At 34.0% G+C, this 19,239-nt stretch overlaps 3 protein-coding genes across 10 annotated transcripts; 1 reads left to right on the forward strand and 2 right to left on the reverse strand.

Annotated features, from left to right (window-relative positions):
- Positions 1-1,400: 1,400 nt before the first annotated feature.
- On the reverse strand, positions 1,401-11,010 carry LOC18032773 (actin-related protein 2/3 complex subunit 2B). 7 transcript variants are annotated; one of them, XM_024179151.1, is made up of 10 exons: positions 10,927-11,010; positions 9,902-9,968; positions 9,319-9,526; positions 8,703-8,869; positions 8,116-8,193; positions 7,881-8,013; positions 7,506-7,597; positions 7,335-7,391; positions 7,043-7,094; positions 1,401-2,634 (listed from the first exon to the last, which is right to left on the reverse strand). In XM_024179151.1, exons 1-10 carry the CDS (start codon positions 10,983-10,985, stop codon positions 2,612-2,614), a joined length of 936 nt encoding a protein of 311 aa, XP_024034919.1. In that variant the 5' UTR covers positions 10,986-11,010; the 3' UTR covers positions 1,401-2,611. The 7 variants fall into 7 exon arrangements, 6 of the variants coding, with proteins under 6 accessions (XP_024034919.1, XP_006420322.2, XP_024034913.1 ...); XM_006420259.2 differs by lacking the exon at positions 1,401-2,634 and adding an exon at positions 5,652-6,051; XR_002904284.1 differs by lacking the exon at positions 1,401-2,634 and adding an exon at positions 6,035-6,051 and having other exon boundaries at positions 7,183-7,391.
- Positions 11,011-12,906: 1,896 nt separating this feature from the next.
- LOC18032646 lies at positions 12,907-15,800 on the forward strand. The gene is made up of 2 exons (XM_006420260.2): positions 12,907-13,849; positions 15,293-15,800. The coding sequence occupies exons 1-2, from the start codon at positions 13,611-13,613 to the stop codon at positions 15,348-15,350; spliced, it is 297 nt and encodes a 98-aa protein (XP_006420323.1). The 5' UTR covers positions 12,907-13,610; the 3' UTR covers positions 15,351-15,800.
- A 534-nt stretch (positions 15,801-16,334) lies between these two features.
- On the reverse strand, positions 16,335-17,910 carry LOC18032585 (probable serine/threonine-protein kinase mps1). 2 transcript variants are annotated; one of them, XM_006420261.2, is made up of 3 exons: positions 17,626-17,910; positions 17,485-17,531; positions 16,335-17,384 (listed from the first exon to the last, which is right to left on the reverse strand). In XM_006420261.2, exons 1-3 carry the CDS (start codon positions 17,707-17,709, stop codon positions 16,490-16,492), a joined length of 1,026 nt encoding a protein of 341 aa, XP_006420324.1. In that variant the 5' UTR covers positions 17,710-17,910; the 3' UTR covers positions 16,335-16,489. The 2 variants fall into 2 exon arrangements, with proteins under 2 accessions (XP_006420324.1, XP_024039928.1); XM_024184160.1 differs by having other exon boundaries at positions 16,335-17,390.
- Positions 17,911-19,239: the final 1,329 nt, after the last annotated feature.

Genomic DNA, 19,239 nt, shown 5'->3' on the forward strand with positions numbered 1-19,239 from the left:
CAATTATAGTTTTTTAAACTAAAAATTAAATGATTTTTAAAAAATCAATTTTCAATTTATTTGTAAAATCATAAAATTTTAAATTTACTTTCATTAAAAAATAAAACGTGCTCATTGCAGGCTTTTTCACCGTGCCGTGCTTTTAAGACCCGCATGCCTAAAATTCTAACCCCAGCCCGTGTCGTCCCGCCCCGCGTGCCCCACCGAAACACGCCCGTGTCATTCTGTGTTGTACAGACACGTGCCGTGCTCGTGCTGTACCACGTGCCGTCCGGCCCATTGGCCATCTCTAGGGGTACTGGAGCCTTCAGTTTATTCGACGATTCTCTATTGCCTCTAGTGAAGATGTATCAAGCCTCTAGTAAAGATGCGGCCACGATATAATATTTTCTAACATTCAATTATCACCATGAAAAATCATTTTGCATGCCATAACTAGTTAAAACAAATACAAGATTAGTAATGAAGATATTAAAATAAAACATATAAATATGCAAATAATGCCTTGTAAAGAAAGATAGAATACTTCCTCATATAGTTAGAGTCTCCTGTTGATAATGTGTTTAATTATTTATCAATTAAGAGCACAATAATATAGCAAGAGAAAGAGAAAAAGCAAATAAAAGACACAATGTTTAGAGATGAATTTTATTCAATCTCAAGTATAAGGAGATAAGCCCTCCTTATATAGTCTTATAACCATATAAATGAAGTGAATGATTAGTAAATAAGTACATTATTAGTCATAACCTCTTATGAGATATTGAAAGATGTAAGTAATAAAGAGTTGTTTGGTGGAGAGATGAAGAGTTACTTTGATGAACATCCACATAATTATGATTATTTCATAACAAATAATAATATTGTTATAAATTATGTGTCTCTCTCACAATAACAATTTCTTTTTATTTTTCTATACATTATAATAGCTATATTTTTTATATATTAATTAAATTAAATATGTATAATTTATCATTTTACTTTAAACAACTAAATTAACAATATCAAGCTAATAACTAAAATCATTAACTATTACTTAATATATATATTTTTTTAAAGGAACTATTATTTAATATTTGGTTAATAAGAATCATTCAATTAATATTAATTCTTTGAAATATTCATAATCCATCACATTTTATCTTTTCTTACCGAATACAATTTTTAAATTTTAAAAATAACATTTTCGTTTTCGTTTTCATTTTCATTTTCAGAAAAAAAAACCCAATTCCAATGAAAACATTTTCTGGCAACAAAACAATCAGAAGGGAAATGCAAAGTTGAAAGTGTCAAAGATTTCCATCGGCTCTCTTCAAAAAAGTTGCGCTGTGTTCTTTGTAATCTAAACAGTTTAGATTTCAATTTCAATATCTTCTTGGTCGTCTCTTTCCCGTTGCTCATTTTTCACCTTTTACAATCAAAAACACAAAAAATAAAAACAACAACAAAAAAATGGCATCACTGGCAACAAATTTCACAGCATTCCTCTTCCTCTTCCCAGTAGGCCTACGCCGTCTCCTTTTCTCCTCCTCTCTCTATCTCAAAAACCCTTCTCTTTACCGATCAAAACCTTGGTTTTTCTCCGACCAACGCTTCAAAAATCTTGATCTTTATTTCCTCATCATCTCTCTCCCCATTGCCTCTTTCAGCGAGTTCTTCTTCTTCCTGACCTTCTCCGGCCACCCAACTTACAAATATTCATTCTTTTCACAGTCATTTTCCCTTTTCATCTTCTGGGCACTCATTCTTGTCATTATTTTCCGTGAATGTTATGACACTTTCCTTGTTAACGAGAGTTTTGTTTACGTTCTTGCTGGGTTTTCCTTTCTCATTGAATATACAGTGATTGGTAAAGGGGTTGTGGGTCTTGGTGGAGTGGTTTATGATCTTTTATGTGATTTGACCCTTGTCTGTGCTTTTGCTTGCTTGGTTTTGGCAATTAGGCCTACTTCTTTCTTTGCTGAGTTTTTCTTGTCTTGTGGGTTGATCTTTAAAGGTTCTTGGTTGTTGCAAGCTGGGTTTTCTTTGTACACTGATGCTTTTGCATTTAAAGGGTGTCATAAGATTTCTTTATCTGTGGCCAAAGGAAATGTTGATGTTAAGTGTGATCTTCAGGAGGATGGTTTTAGGGGAATTTCATTGATCAATCTGTTGTTTGTTGTTCACGCAATGGGGGTGCTTTTTGGGAGCTTTGTGTTATTTGCATTCTTGTCAAGAAATAGGAATTCCAGGTATAGTGAGGCAAGTGGCCCGTTGCTAGCACAGCTTGAATCTGATAGCACGTTGACGCGCCCTGTTCCTGAATTTGAACTGGAATGATGTGTATTTATTTTTCATTGTGCTTGTACAAAGAATTGAGTTAATGAAAAATAGTTGTTCGTTCTTTCTCAAAAGTAGGCAGTTTTTTGTAGGCGTGAAGAGTTAGTTCTTTTTACAGTCCTCTGATTAAGTATTTTCCATCCACTGATGCTTATTGTACACGTGAGAATTATATAAAGATGGTGATAACTGATAACATGAACAATTTAGGAGCTCCTAGTTAATGCTGCTGCAGTTTCGCTTGCTTTGTCAAAGAATAGACCCAACAACAAACAATGGTTTTCTGCTTTCTCTAAAATATGATGACTGCTGTTACTGCATAGAGTAAGAAAAGAAGACCATGTTTACTGACTTCTCATTAACTATTTTCCATCAATGGATGCATATTGTTGATCATTAATTAAAATAACTGACCAATGCTGATATTGTAATTTGTTTTTTGGAACTAATTCATGTGGACTGAGTTGCTTATATATGCATATATTTCAGTGGGTTTGTGCTTATCCAATTCTGCTAGAAAGTTCAGGATAAAAAAGCAGTATGTCTTTCTTGTGTGATGTAATTTTGTGTATGATTCTATTAATGGTTTCCTTTAACGCGTTTGCGTGCATATGCACACTTGAGAATTTTATGAAGATGGTGTTAACACGAACAAGTTAGAAGTTATCATTTAGTAACTTCATGGATAGCGGTACTGCGGTTTTGGCTGCTTTGTCATAGAATAGACCCAACAACAAACAGTGATTCCCAGTCTTTGTGCTTTTTCTAAGATATGATTAATTATTTTTAAAGATATGTCAAGCTTTTACTAAATAGACGAGAAGAAGGCCGGTTTTCATGAACTTTTGTGTAATCTTTGGTCTTCTGTACTCCGATATGCATGATACACTATAGATGTGTGAATTACTGCACAAGAGAAGAAAGCAAAGTTTAAGAAGTTGTATGATGGTTTAGTGGGAGGATAAGAGAGTTCAAAATGATGTAGAGGATGTAATTTGTGTCTTTCTTCAAGTGCTCTTTGGAAGTTGTATTGATGCCTTGATTCATCTCATGTGTACGCAATGCTTTACTACAGGAAAGAAAAAGATGAGAGCTTTAATAAATTCCGAATATCTTGAAAAGTTGATGCTAGTGAACTAATTGACAAAGCACACCTCTGGGGTAATGTAATAACTGAATGACAAATCGACATATTTTAAACTTCGGAACTTTTTGCTTCATATGGTATGTAAATTACTCTAACTTTCATCATTGCTTTGTTTTGTTGTCTGAAGTTTAGTTTATAGCCCCGAAGTAGAGTAGCCAAGAATCATGAACAACTGATATCCTAATCTGGGCAGAGATCATGTCACTTATTCATATTATAGTGTTAGAAGAAGTTGATCAGTTTTGGTCAAAATGTTATGTTTCTTGACTGGAACTTCCAGTTTAAATTGTCAGCTTCTGCCTGGATATTGAAGGTCCATATTCCCCAATCATCAGCTTTATTTTTCTGCTCCTATGGCTTGTTCATTTTAGAGAAAGAAAGAAGAGAAAAAGGTGGGCACTACTGATGACTGGCCCTACTCCTGTGAAAGTTCACAGGAAATTGTAAAATTTTTTAGAACAACCCTTATGTTTCCTTTGTATTGCCTTTTTGCAATCATTGCATAAGATATATCTGAAATCATATTTTATTGGTTCATTCTTTATTGCTTGGCTTAACCTATCACTCCGTGGTTTGTATATCAAGTAATAGATTTGTCAGAGCACAACAACGTCATGTGAAGCCAAAAGTAACTGTAAATTGCACCTTCAGTCAGAGCATGTCATTGTGAGCATACTTAAGCAACAGCACCTTTTAGAGGCAGATAATACTGCAAAACTTTGTGGGAATGGGAGTTCCTGATTGGTATCCTTATTCTTTATGAAGCCAGCTGGCAAGTGGCTTCATTTGTTTTTTGGTGCCATTTGTGAGATAAATATTTTCATGCTAGATTGTTGGGGAAGCGGTACCCAGATCGTAACTTTCGCCATCCATGTCTTCTTATCTATTGCCAATTCATAGCTTCACTGCCTCACAAGTTACAATTTGACATATGTCTATTGATAAATCAGCTTACCTGCGTATAGATAATTATTTATCAAAAATGTGGTTGTTCTCCCTTGAAGTTTCAGTATTAGTTGGGGCCATCCTTCCAAAGGCAGGAAATTGGGAGTGAGAACTGAAAGCTTGGCTGGGGAGGTGATGTCCCTCTGGTTCCTGTAGCTCCATTAATATATCACTGGTAGAACCAGAAATATTCATAGCTTTATTCTTTTTTTAACAGCCAGCAAGGTAGAGGTGAGGGATTCAGTTCGGAAATTTCCGGCAGTTTACTAGTAGTAGATAAGAACTCTGGTATGTTTCTTCTGGACATTCTAACACTACTTTATTATGTAGTTCTAGTTTAGTTTTATGAAGTTCTGTTTGGAAATGGCTACGGTTATCACGCAAGGTACTAGACCAGTTCAACTTCTTATTTTTCTCATTTTTTGGGACGTAAACAGAGTAAAGATGCAAATAATTTTTTACATATTTAGGCTTCCATATTATTCTTGTCATATGCTAATATAATGGGCTTGATGGTTCTAATTGATGTATGGTCATCGTTGCAATCTTACCACATTGAAATAGAGTGAAGGTCCAAATGCGCTATTTTGACAGAATATATTTTCTTAACCTAACTGCTTTTGTTTTTGGGAATCGTAGGCTGAAAAATGAACTTATAAATATTGAATTAATGAAGTATGCTGTTCAGACTTCTTTCTGTAAAACATATTTTAGTATAGCTTTTGTTATGAATGCTTCCTGTATCGTCTCAGCTGTTATTTGTATGAAATGAATGTATAACGAATAGTATCGCATGATTTAATTAAATTTAGACTATGAGTAACTGCATGATTTAAAACCTCAAGATCATGTTTTAGGGTCGAAGAATAATATTTAATCTCTAACATATACATGCCTACACTTCAGGATACTCTGCTGTTATGAAGACCAGTGTGGCTAACATTTTTTATGTCCGAAGTAATGACAGGCTGTGATAGATTTATGGTGCATTTTGTAGTGCTATTGACATCATCAAAGTCCCTTATAAATAACCAAAAATACTTTTATATTGATTTTGTTATTTTGTGTTTATTTTATTATTTTTGATGAAATAGGTAAAAGTGCATTTAGATTAAACGTCAGTTGGAATGTGTTCTGGAGAATGGTTGCATGTCAAAAAATTGCTTTACAAAGTTTAATTAGTATTTTTTAGCTTTCCTTTTTGCTTTTGCAAAGCGAGTTTATTCAAAAGTATATTTTACAGAACCCTGAAAGGTGGTTTAGAAAACTGTTCTTCAGTATGTTGAACTTTAAGAAAACTTAAAGATCTACATTATTCAATTGATGTTGAAGCTATCAAGCATACAGATTCTACTTTATTAAAGTTAATTAGCAACAAAGATTGACTTATGTTACTGATGTCCTAGCTGTGAATATGGTAATGGATAAATTGAATTTACGTCAATCCAATTTGGTATATCCCATTGAAGAAGAGAACTTTGGTATTGTCAACCATCTTTGACGGAAACGCCTAAATCCATGGATTTTAATTCGGAAGCGGAGTTTCTTGATCTTCCTAGTAAAATCACCATATTTTCGTTTCAGCATTTTAAATTTAGGTAACTGGACTGATTTTCCCACACAACTGCATCGTGCATTCCCTGAAAGACAATAACATTAGTGTGATCACAAAATCCTAAAGCAAAACTTGTTTGTGTTTATCCTACTATGATTTTGCTTCATACCCCTGATTAATTCGGAAAAGAAGGGAATCACTTCAATTTGCAATGTTCTTTTTGTCCCCTCTAAGGTTTCTTAAACACCAGACTTACCTTAGATGACATGGTCTGAGTGATGGATTTACCTTATTTCATTTACAACATCGCATCCATTAAAACCTAAAATGCTAGTTCATTCAGAGGAAATTTCATAGTTTCTATATCATTTTTGCTATTCTTTCTGTTCTTTGTTGGCAAATATTGGCTTTATAGCTGACGTCTTTTGAGGTTGGAGGGAGCTGTCAGCACATCCTGGCCCGTAAAACTTAGTTCTGTTGTATATGCATTTTCTATGAATATTGGAACATGGCTATTTACTTATGCTCAAATCTCCAACTTTTAGTATCAAAATACAGTTTAAATATTCAGTTTTAGATTTAGCAAGATGTGTTAAGAAATATGTTAATACTTGAAATAACCGTTATTGAGTTATTTCTAATGAGGAAATCCCTTATTTTATTAAAGTCAGGACTACGATAAAAGACAAGAAAAAAACATAGTCTAATGCGGTGTCTTTTGTCCTTTAACACATTGAAGTTTTGGTCCTGACATTATTAAGATGAGGGCTTCCTCATTAAAAGAGGACTCAACGATTAATTGCTTTATTTTTGGGAAAGAAAAACAATTATGTTCATTTGATGCTTATATACTCCATATATGTTTTGCTTCTTGGCTTATGTGGTCCTTCATTTCAGTAAACAAATAAACCAAATACATTTCTTTAGATTTAATTAGTCTTCTCGTGGTTATAGTATTTCCCGATACTTTTGAGTCGTTTAAATGCTTATTGTAATCAATTAAAATTATTGTATTTTATTACTTGACACCTTCGCACATAATGTCTAAATTTGCCACTGATTAGCTAGGAGCATACCTTGAACCTTTTCAGTTTGTTCATCTTCTCCAAAGTTCGGCCCCTGCAGAGTCTGCAAATTGAGTAGATGATATTAGTTTCCATGCTGTTCAAGTCTAGATGCAATCTTGAGGCGTAAGAGTGATTTCATTAGACTTAACTTGGTTTTTACTATTTTGATTGACTATGTTTACTCCGAAGATGACATATTGATATGAGAAGAAATGAAAAGAACTATGTTTCTAAGTTCTTAATAAAACTTCTTGCATGGTGTATACCCGTTTACTTTGATGTCTAAGGTGTGATTCAGTACCTCAACCAAACTTTCCAATCGCTTTCTCATCCTTCTCTGTATGAAACCTTTCGTGCACTTTTTGGACAATTTTGTCAGTCAAAAATGTAAGAAGGCCATTGCTTATAGTTAAAGTAATGACAAGAAAAATTTTCACACCTGCAGAATTAGGATAACAATCAGAAATATTACCTTTACGTGGTATTTTACATAGGCATAGAAGTTTAGTAGACTCCATACAGTCTTGTCTAGTCTTTTACCTTCAATGTGTCGCGGGTAAATGTCTGAAAATATATCATGCAAATCTGTCTTAGTAGGAGCATATTTAATCTTCTTTTGGTACAAGGATAACCTACTTGGATTTGAAATGGAAGAAAGAATACTGTTGTTACATATTGTTGCATGTTGCTAAAATGTTGTTATCATCTCCAAGGCTTTGATTAATTAACTCTAGATTATTATTGATGAATAGCTATATTTTTATGCTTTTTCCTGTGTAAGATGATCAGGATATAGTTTATAGCCGCTCTTTGCAACTTGGTCAAATTTTGGAAGAAAAGATGATACCAAAAGTGACAAATCCTCCATTCGTGCTCAAATCTTCGAATGGTTCCCCTCTCAATTCTGGAGGAGGAATTGGTGCCCAGCAGCATGGAGGTACTTTGGCCCATTTTTTTGAGCTGCCCACATCCGTAAGCTCCTATCACATGGTAATTAAGTCCATATAAGGAACAGAAAAAAGATTTGATTTCAGTGCTGTATGTAGGTTTTTTAATAGAAAAATCACATAGGCAGTACAAACCTGCAAAAAAGCTGTTGCAATAATCACATCTGAATGTTCTTTGAAACGCATTGGGAATACTGCAGCGATTTTTAGTGGCTTCCAATCCGGAAATAGTAAGAAAATACATTGTGAAAGTTCTAAACCTGAATCTGATATGGTAAGAGTAAAGTACTACTTTTGGTCAAAATCTGAATAGAAAGGTTTAGCCAAGTATTGTGGGAATTTTCTGTATGCCTGAAGTTTAAAGTAAACTGAAGATTTAAGTTATTTAAACTTTTGAATGACTTGAATTTGGAATGAACCATCAAACTATTTCGAATGCTAACCACATTTTGAGAAAGGCCAAAGAATAAGGCAATTTTTTATGTTTCTACCTTATGAGTTATCAACAACTATAAGTTTTTGGCATATGGAGTGATTAGGGTATTCTGCATGAGGTTGGAAGATATAACGCAAATGAGTTGCAAATGTCTTGTGGATATGTAGTTACTGCATTTGAAGCCTTTTAAGGCAAATTGAGGTTTGTTACATCATTGAATTAAGGTTATGGTGTCCATTGTAATACTACTCCTCACTATTCCAGTATTTTTAGACTTGGAGCTTACCTGTTTGATTACATAAAATGTCTCTCTCGGGTGATAGACTAGCTTGATTGGTTTGCACATCCCTTGAAAAGTATCCTCAGAGTTGACAGTCCACAACATTTCTTTCAGCTGAGAACTTAGTATTGTTGCTTGCACCGTAGAAATTTCTGAGATTACCTTCATAGAGTCTGGAAAAAGAATATGGAATCAATCTAGCTATATTAGGAACTATGGACATTTCATTGGTTTGTGTAATAATGTATTCTCTCTCTCTCTCTCTGTGTTGGATGCTAATGCTATAGTCATGCTTTTCTGGTAGTGTGTTTTAAAGAAAAGGGAAAAAAGGACTGAGCTTCCTTGAGAGAGGAGCAAAGAATTATTAGTGAAATCTTAGGTATCTTTACATTGTGAACATCAACTTATTTTTGTTCTTGAAAATTTTACTTTCTTCTCATCTTTTTTCTTGACATTCAAATTTAACATTTTTGTCAGCCAATTCACCATTATTATTTTATTAAAAATGAACAAACCTTACCTTTGATTCAAACATGTAGTCATTCTTATGGGACGCAAATTACTACTATATATTGTGGCAAAGTGCCTACTATTATTGAGATTGGGTGAAGGATAAACGGACCTTTACCACGTGGAATCTTAGATAAGTTGAGTCTTAGAGTAAGCTGGTATCCCTCTTTAGCAGGTTGAACAATCTCCACAACATCTAAAGAAATTGCCTTTACCATCTCCATACTGTAATGTGAAAGCCCATATGATAGCAAGTCTCCTTGGGACAGTAGTGGGGTTGATATTGACAAGTAGGCATGCTGCGGATCTGACAGTGAAGACTGTTCAACAATAAGAGGCCATTTACAGTAAGTCTCAAATTCTTTCTTGAAAGCCTATTTATATGTTTTATGTCATCCCAGTATATGCACACTCTTATAACTAGTACTTTATCCCTAAAAATTTACTTATTCTGATATGAGAATTGGTTTAAATTGAGTCTAGCAGATTCCACTATTCTTTGCTAAAGATATGCTTCAGTAATCTTTCCAACTAAGCCGAGTATTTGCTTTTTTTTTTTTTTTAATTCCCAAATGCAGATTGGCTCTTGAATTGTGATTTTCTGACCATGTACATATGGACTATTTTCTCGATTGGTCGCATGAATTGACTGGATGTCTAAATTTCAAAATACAAGAAGATTGTGGAAAGTTCACCTGAACATGGTATTCCACTGACCCAAATTCATGCAAGTGATGATCAATCTCAATTGGTTTATCAGCACTGTCATGAAAGGAACAATAGTTATCATTAGCATAATTTTGCAGTCATCAACAATAAACTACTACTTTTTCCCAAGTGATAATATGCTCTTGTAGGCCTAATTTACTTTAAAAAAAGGATCACTGGTCAGTTAACAAGTATGATTTGCAGATCTACAGTTATAGCTTATAGTTCTTATGCTGCATTTGTGTTGTTGAGTAATATGATGTCAAGATTTAACCGAACCAAATGATAGAACCTGTCAAGATGCTGTTTGATCGTGTTTCACTTGCTGAATTTGAGGCTGTCCCTAAGAAAATTATGGAAACAAAAGTGTTCCTTGCTTTTGTGGTGGGATTGGATTTATTATCAAATATGCTAAGAATTCTTCTGTTCAGCTTTGTCCCACCATCTACATACATTATTTCTGGACACATCATTGTTTTGTCCGCCTGTAAATCAAAAGTTCCTGTCTATAACTATACTAGAGACAGTGTGGCTGTCATTTTTGAGAAACATTATCTACAGCTGCTCCATTTGGTTGTGTGACGACTTCCTATATGATTTCTAGCTTTGACATTTGAGGGTGTAATCATTGATTCATGTATTCTGATTTTTATGATGACAAGGTGACTGATATCTAGCCATAGAAGGGAATCTTGACTTGGGTTTCTGTAACAATCAAGTGTATAAGATAATAAGGATTGTCATTTGGTATGGTTTTCAGTTACATTCAGAATTATACTAATGTTTTAAGATATACAAACACACATGCACACACACTACTAATTCACCTTTTTATTTCAGGAGTGCAGTATTGCCATGTTCATCTTTTAAACTGAACTACTCATCAACATGCATGGAGTATCAAGGTATGAAAATGTATGCAAGCAGAAGCAAAAGTAAAATATTTTATGATTTTCCATAAGTTCAATAAGGGTACCTGGGAATTTTCCTTAGACAAAATAAATGTGCTTACCGGTACAATTGGAGCAGGATCTTCTTCAGAGATGGAGAGGCTCTCTCAAAACATGCCATGATAATGGGTTAGAAAATGAACTGAAACACTCAGTTGTTGCACCTTAAATTTGTTGTGAAGATAAGGAATTTTGGAGTAAAATGCAATTGTAATTTTCTGTTGCTATCATATCTAGTCTGGCTAACTTTGCTTCGAAGCAAATACCAAACTGTCTTTTTCTGTTTATTTCAGCTTTGTCACCGTCTTGTTTGTAAGCTAAGCAAAATTGATCACTTGTCCACAGATCACTTGTCCACATCCTCTTAAATTCTGTTTTTGGATTCATTCATTTGTTTTAAGTGGCAATTGGAAGGTGTGCGACAATTTAGTTTGTTAAGCAAAACATGTTCTTGATCACTCCTTTTTCATTATCAATATTATTATTATTTTTTAAACTAAGGAATGCCTAACCTCATATTTCAATAACATTTCCAAATTTTGTAATTTCCCTCATATTAATATTTTTCTTTCTTTTTATTTGCTTGCATCAATTTAAAGACAAAAAAAAACTAAATTATTAGAAATAATTAGTATGATAGAAAGACAAAAAAAAAATTAAATTATTAGAAATAATTAGTATGATAGAAATTAAAGTAATAGATCTAACTTTTTGTTTTAAATGCTGGGGAATAAAAAATACAGTAAACAAAAACAAAACAGAACACTTGTGTTCTTAACCGAAAAAATTCAAGTATTCGAATGTAGCAGACACAAAAATATTCAAAATTGTCAATGTTGACTCGATGAGGGAGCTCTAAACTTTTTTTTCCACTTTAGTATATTATATTACATATTTTGTAATTTCATCCAATGATTCACTGGTGAAAGCAAAAATCTTTACTAGATTTGCATTTGAAATGAAAATCCCATATCAAGAGTCTTTTTTTTTTATCACGACTGGTATGAAAGTCACATGTGATTGGGGATGGCAAAAATTTGGGTCGATCCTAAAAAGTTCGGTATTAAGCTAGGTTTATTATCCAGATTTAAAAAATATGATTTTATATTTTATAATATTTTTATTTTATAGTTTTATGATTTTAAAATTTCATCTTAATGAAATTGAGCTTAAAAATACAAACTTTAGATATTTAAAATTTTAAATATATGTAGTAGGTGGACCAAATAAATATAATTATTTAAAGTAATATATATTTTTATAAAATTTAAATTGCGGTTTATCAAGTGAAGCTTGGTTTAGCTTAGCCTCATTCCCGGCTTAGCCTCATTTCTGGTCAAGTATTACCTAATTCCCATTACCCGGATCTAGATTTGGGTTGGACGGATATTTTTGACACCTTAATTGACATAATATTCGTTCTTGAGTCTTAAAAATCCTATTGATTAATATATCATGTAAGTACTGTGAAGCTCCTTAAACTTGCCACAACACTTAAATAGAGGTTCAAGAAAAAAAAATAATAATAAACTACTTCAGAACTCAAATGGTTAAACAAGATGAGATTGAAGCAATACAAATCAATAATATACTAAAATGTTATACAATTAGCACCTCCACTTTACAAATACAACCCTTGAACTAAAAGAAAATTACTAAAAAAAATTCTTTTTGTCATTTTTTTTTATAAGGAAAAATCCTCATCATTGACTTTGTGAAAAAGCTATTATTAAATCATTAAAAGACTACTGCGGAAAACAAATCCAGCCAAGTGCACGAAACTACTCACAGCTCCCGAGAATGGAAATCACATCGGTGGTAACACCAAAGTTCTGTCCTACTGACTCCAAAACTGACATCTTATCGACCCATTAAACGTACCAAAACCCTCATTGCATCACCAACTAATCAGAATCTTCCACGTTGATACCCTGTTATTATAACGACATTAACTAACCGCACACCAACTGGCTCTACTGACAGCCCACAGATCAAATCTTCCCACAATATCTTGACCGTTGATCACCATAATGAAATAAAAAAATAAATATTTGATTTCTCTCTGATGATCTCTAAGCTGACTCTGAGTCTCTGAGCACACTTCACAAATTTGCCAAATGCCTCCTTTTCTCTGTCGCGTAATCTTTTTCTCTTCCTTTTATTAATCCCTCAAATATTGGGTTTTTAACTTCTAATATTTTGACACAATTAACAGCAGCATTTCGCAATTTAAATTTTATTTTCTTGTAAGTTGCAAGAAAAATTCCCTTTTTCCGTTCATTTTCTCAGCGAATTTCTTTTTTTTTTTGGAAAATTAATTTTAGAAAAATCTTGTTACTTTCTGTTGCTTGTAAATTTTGTATACTTTTGTCATCAGTTGGGGAGGCTGAATTGCGTTTTTGAAGTTTGATCGTGTCAATGAATGAGCGTTGACCTTATAAAACACTGCATTCGGTAGCTAATTTTATATCAAAATTTCGATTTTTGGAGATAGGATTTGTGAATTCTTGATTTTTCTGCTATCTGGGCAAACGGGAATTTTGAGTTTACATTAAGTTGATTGATAGATTTAGGTTTTTTTGGGTTGTGGGTTGATGAGAAAATTTGAACTTTAGGGTAAGTGTTTATGAATCGGTGTGTTTTAGTGAAACGGCAAATGGGATTTTTATTAATCAGAAAAGGTCCCTGTAGTTTGTACTAACCACAAATATTTTAATCAGTTATCTTTAAACTTGATTGATTGTCTATGGCAACGGATCTTGTGGATGCTAAAGATGTTAATGGCTGCCAAAGAAAGCCTTTAAATACCAAAGAGAGTGAAAATTTTGAGAATGAAACTCATGGAGAGGAGTATAGTGAAACAAAAGCTTTGTTGTCTTCTAGGAGAGGTGGAACAGCAAGGATGTCTGATAAAACACGGCGAAAAGTGCAGTGGAATGATAAGAATGGGAAGAAACTTGCGGAGGTGGTAGAATTTGAACCGAGGTAATATATTGTTTATACGGTGTATTTTTCGGTTTTGTTTATGCTGTGGGTCGTTTGACTGTTTGCTTGAGTTTTGAGTTTCTGGTTCTCAATAGCCTAATTATGCATACTCAATCTAACTAAATGGTTACTTAAAGAAGGAACAATGGGTGAAAGTTGAGATTTTGTAGCAGGGTTGACTTTTAGATGAAGTCATTGTAATTTATTCAGCGTGTTGCTTTCTTGAATCTGTGGTCTTTAAAGTTGCTTTTACTCAGCACTTCTATCTTGTGACTAGCGGTTGAGAGAACGCCTTGCTATTTTTGTTTATGTTAAGTTGCCTATTGCTGCTTCTTATTAGTAGCCTATGGGTGGTTTTGTTAAAGTGGGTGGAGCAGTTATGGCATGAGCTGAGCTTGACCTAGTTGAGTAAATAAGTTCTGTTTTCTAGGCTTTTCTATTCACAGAAAAATCTTGCCATTGTTGCGATAGTAACTAGGCAAGCAGACTTAGAGAATATAGGTTGATATAATTTGTAGATTGATTTCTGTTATAATTAGAGGCTTAATGACCTCACCTCACAACAGTTCTCCTCCGTGATTTTTACAGATTAGCATTTTTCAGTCGTGTAATGGTTAGGTAGCGCTTAAAAGAAACACTATTGGATTAATTGTCAGCTACATCAAGTAATCTTCTAACTTCTGAATGATTAGTCTCAAACCACAGAGAATGCTTACGTTTATCATTACAGTTAAAAATTACTGCAACTTTTGTATAGTATGGTTCTTATAGATGCCAAATGTAGGACTTATTTTTTTGACTAGTTTACACTTGCTCAATTTTTGACCTTCCGGACCCTGTTGCTAGCTTTTCGTTGGTCATTCTCCTTAGAAAGCCATTCAATCTATGCTCAGGACTAACAGTACATCTACTTTCGGTTTTCACATGTTCTAGATTCTATTGGTGGCTATACCTTGTCAGTGTTATGGAATCAATCATTTGCTGTTACTTAATGCTTACTACCAAACTTCCTGGATGGCTAAGTTTGTCTGTGCGTTTCTTCAACACAATGATTGTGTCATGAAGAAATCAGTGAAAGCTTCTCTGTTTTTCCTTTCTTCTTTATGTATTTCTTTGCCTTCAGTACATATCTTAACATAATACTTTCTTGTCTCTTTACATGTTATGATGTAGTGCAAAGAAATTAGTGTAATGCTTAACTAGCAATCTATAATTATTTAATCAGATGCATTGAATCTTTTGAAACTCTTCAACCTCCTTTTTTTATTTCACCTGTATAAATACCTCGACCATAATGGGTAGGCTATGCTTCATTCATTTTACAATCATTATGCATGCGAACAATATCTACATACGATTTGCGTAGACATTGCAATTCTCTTTCTTATGTATAAACAAGTTACTGTTTCTCTCTCACTACCAACTCTCCTGTTTTGAATGCAGTGAAGCAAGTGACTCTGAAGATGAGGATTCAGAATCTTGCATCTGTACCATAATGTAGATGTTTTTTAGTAAACTGTCTATCTGTAGACTTTGCTGGAAATTAAGCTTTTCTCTTGAAAACATCATTTTGGTGAAAATTGACCATTCTCAAATATTACTGTTGTAAGGATGGACTAAAGGTCCGAAAAGAAGCTAGGCTGTCTCTCGTGGTCAGTGACGTTTGGAGCTATTCATCAAGGGTGACTTTTTATACCATTCCTTTAAAAGGATTTGCCGTGAGTTTCCACAAGCAGCAGAAAACTGCATGTATTTTTTTCCCACAGATTGAGTCAGATAATGACGACAATGGCACCCTTGCTTCCATGATATGTAATTATCGAGTGCAATTCAGATTTTTATGCCTTTTTCCACGTACTTTGATTTGTTACAAGTTGAACCACTGAGGAGACATGACTATAATGTTAACAAAGTAATTTCATTCTGTTCATCTCTTTTTGCTTGGAAAAAATTGAGGAATCTCTAGCACTGAGATTTAGTTCTTGCGTGCTGATGGATTTTTTAGTCGATGACATTTTGGTCTAAACTTTCTTAAAGTTTGTGCAGTAATGATTCCCGAATCTTTGGTTGCTCTAGAGTAGAGAGCTGTTTGAAATTAAGGGGTGCATGGTGCAATTTTCCTTTATCAGGCATATATTCCATCTACCCAATTACTAAGAATGTCTTTTCATTACATCCTTCATGATTTGTTAAAAGAAATATTCGTTGATTGTATGTTACAGTAAGATGCAAATTCCATCATTCAGTTGAGTTTGCAAGTTTATACCATGTGGATTCAATTCCCTTTTTATCTCAGTAGTCGGATGAAGTTTGAAATGGTTATCTGTTGCAGTTAAGCTCTCTGGTTGCATTTGATTTTAGTAAAGCTTCTCTCCTGAAGGAAAAGAGAACATTTCAGAAACTTAATGGTTTCAACAAAGAGCCAAAAGCCACATTCTCACAGCACTCGGCAACACTACTTTCCAAAAACATCATAGTTATGAATTATAGTCAAAAAATAATAAAAGAATCAGAAACGAAAACCCAACAAGCAACAAAACAACAAACACCCCATATTGTTTCACGCTTGAACAGACTATGAATCAAACAGTTGCAATTTATGTTGGCAGAACTGAAGTTCTTGCATTTGACGATGTTTCATTATGTCGTTGATGCCTTCAAGTTGGTGATAGCTATAATTGGTATATCTTCTCTGCTTTGCCGCGAACATGATCTGCTGTTATTGATGATGCTGGTCTTGGACTCGTTACAGTTTGATGAAGCTAACCAGTTTGAAAGGCTGGCATCAACTGCAATCTCGTGCAGTAGAGGCTTCGATTGGTTGTGATGTGGTGCTAAATTGAAAGGATACAGATTGGAACTTGTCTTCAAATCAGAGGGTACTTGTGCTTCTTGCTGTAATCCATTGTTCTCCTTTCTTAGAAGCTGAGGTGCCGCAGCTCTTCTTGCCTTGACTGCTTTCCATTGAGTGAGATTCTCCACAGGATTCAACACAGAATTTACATACTGGCTCCTATCCCGGGCATTTCTTTTCGGGTCTCCATCTGTTGAGGCAGGAAGTTGCATGTGCATATGGTTGTTGGTTATGTTTCTTTCGGGTGATTCCACTGATTGATTGTTTAGTTGCTTCAAGAACTCACTTTGGCTTATTCTTTGATCATCAATGTCATTCTCATCGTCATAATCATACTCAAATTCATCATCCGCATCATCATCCTCATCCAAGTCACTCCCAATGTAGGCCATATCGCCCTCGTCCTCCTCATCATCATAGCTATCTCTGCAATTTTGGTATCTATGGTTGCTGGGAAACGGCCCCATTTTCGACCCGGTAGATTTCTCTTCGTACACAGTAGTAGACAGGCTTCCATTGGCAAATCTTTCACCATTCTTTTCCCTCATCTCATCCTCATCACTCTCCGACAATCGATATGCAGTTTCATCATCTTTTAATGGCTCATAGGTTTGAACATTCAGATTAAAGCTCACTTTCTTCCCAATTTTGATGCTTGATATCCCCTTAATCTTCTTGTCACTGCAACTAACATTAAGAAGTACAAAAAAAATTATTTTGAACTACATTTAAAAGTTTTTTTTTTAAAAAAAAAAAAGAAACCAAGAAAATCAACGCTGACCTGAGCTGAGAGACTGAAGAATCCAAAGGCTCATAACTCCCAAGTCTCTGCACAAAACCATGCATAAGCATTGAGAAAGCAAATTAAAGAAGTTGACATGTACCATAAAACAAATCAAAAGAAGTTGAAACACAGGCTTACATGGTCACCGGGCAATACTTTATTGGCCGGTTTTCGACGTCTCCGTTTGCCGGAAAAACCAAAACAACCCAGAAAACACCCCATTACAAGCCTCTGTCTGCTAAGTTCAAAGAGACAAAATCTTTGTAGGAAATGTTTTTTGTTGGCTTGATCAGGGTGGTGGTGAGTTTATAATAAGAAAGGCACCAGATGGACTGAAATAGACAGAGAGTGTGTGACACAAGAGGCAAACTTTAAAAAATGCAATTTGGGCTCCAACGGTTTTTGAAAATAGGAACGTTGGAGTTTAATGATAAGCGGAAAGGCAAAGTTTTGGGGGGGGGGGGGGGAGGAGGAGCACGAGTTCATTTAATTTTTTATTTAAGGGTGGGGATGGGGACAGAACAGCTTTCAACTTTGTCTCTTTGATCTCTTCAACAGCAAAAATGTGGTAAGAGTTAAAATTTACTTTTTAACCTTAGATTTTACAGCTTCCTTTCCTTGTTATGCAAAGCCAGTCGTCCCTGTACGTCTAGGTCTATGCTGAATCTTTTGATTCCTACATGAGATCTCTCGTAAGAAGAGGTAAAGCTAATTATAGAGGATAAAAGATGTTTTAGTCAAAGTATTAATGTTTTTTAATGCACATTGAGCGAAAATATCTTTTGCAGATATTTTTGGTGCACTGATTTCCTCTCATTTGTCAATAAACCCTAATAGTTTGCTCGATTTAATTAAAATGAAATCTGTTTGATGTGTTCAAAAACTTTAGATTGCAGTGGTTAAAAAATTAGGATGAAAGGGAATGTTCTCAGATTAATGAACAAGTCAATTCTACGGTAGTATAGTAACCCTTTTGTGAACAAATACTGAAATTCAAATTGTTATTTTCATTCTTTAAAACGTAATTGTTTAATTCAAAATCATATTAGATCAAACCAAAAACTGTTCTAATGGATGATTTTCATACAATGTATTGATTTCAAACTATGAAATTATACACTTACAGATAGGAATTTAATGTGTAACTATTATAATACTGATTAGATAAATTGATCAAAAGTGTGGTAATCAAATTAATAGCTTACTTTCTTTTAAAGTTCACGAGGTCCCATATATATTATTGAACACAAATGCAAAATGCTCCCATCTCTTGTAGAATCTAATTTTACTGAATAATAAAATTTTTAAATTCATTTCATTTTTATATACAAAATGACACATTTATAATAAGAACAAACTATATTCTTTGAGTGAGAACTATCATTTCTTGCATTATTTTTCCCTTCAAATTTATAAATAAAATTCAATTTTTATCACACTTAAAGTTGAAGGTTCAAGTTTTCCCAAATGTGTAAATAAACATTTTTTTTTGAGCCAATGGGCCATTGGCGTGCCCATGCTCTCAATGTTGTTGGCTCCCCACGTTGGGATAGAATTAATCTCCCTCTAATTTAAAGTGAGAGCTGATATTCAAGCTGCATTGTAATAGAATTGATCAAAAGTGTGGTAATCAAATTAATAGCTTACTTTCTTTTAAAGTTCACGAGGTTCTATATATATTATTGAACACAAATGCAAAATGCTCCCAGCTCTTGTAGAATCTAATTTTACTGAATAATAAATTTTTTAAAT

Source organism: Citrus clementina, unplaced genomic scaffold (assembly GCF_000493195.1).
Source record: "Citrus clementina cultivar Clemenules unplaced genomic scaffold, Citrus_clementina_v1.0 scaffold_9, whole genome shotgun sequence".
In the NCBI taxonomy this organism is placed as follows: Eukaryota; Viridiplantae; Streptophyta; class Magnoliopsida; order Sapindales; family Rutaceae; genus Citrus; species Citrus x clementina.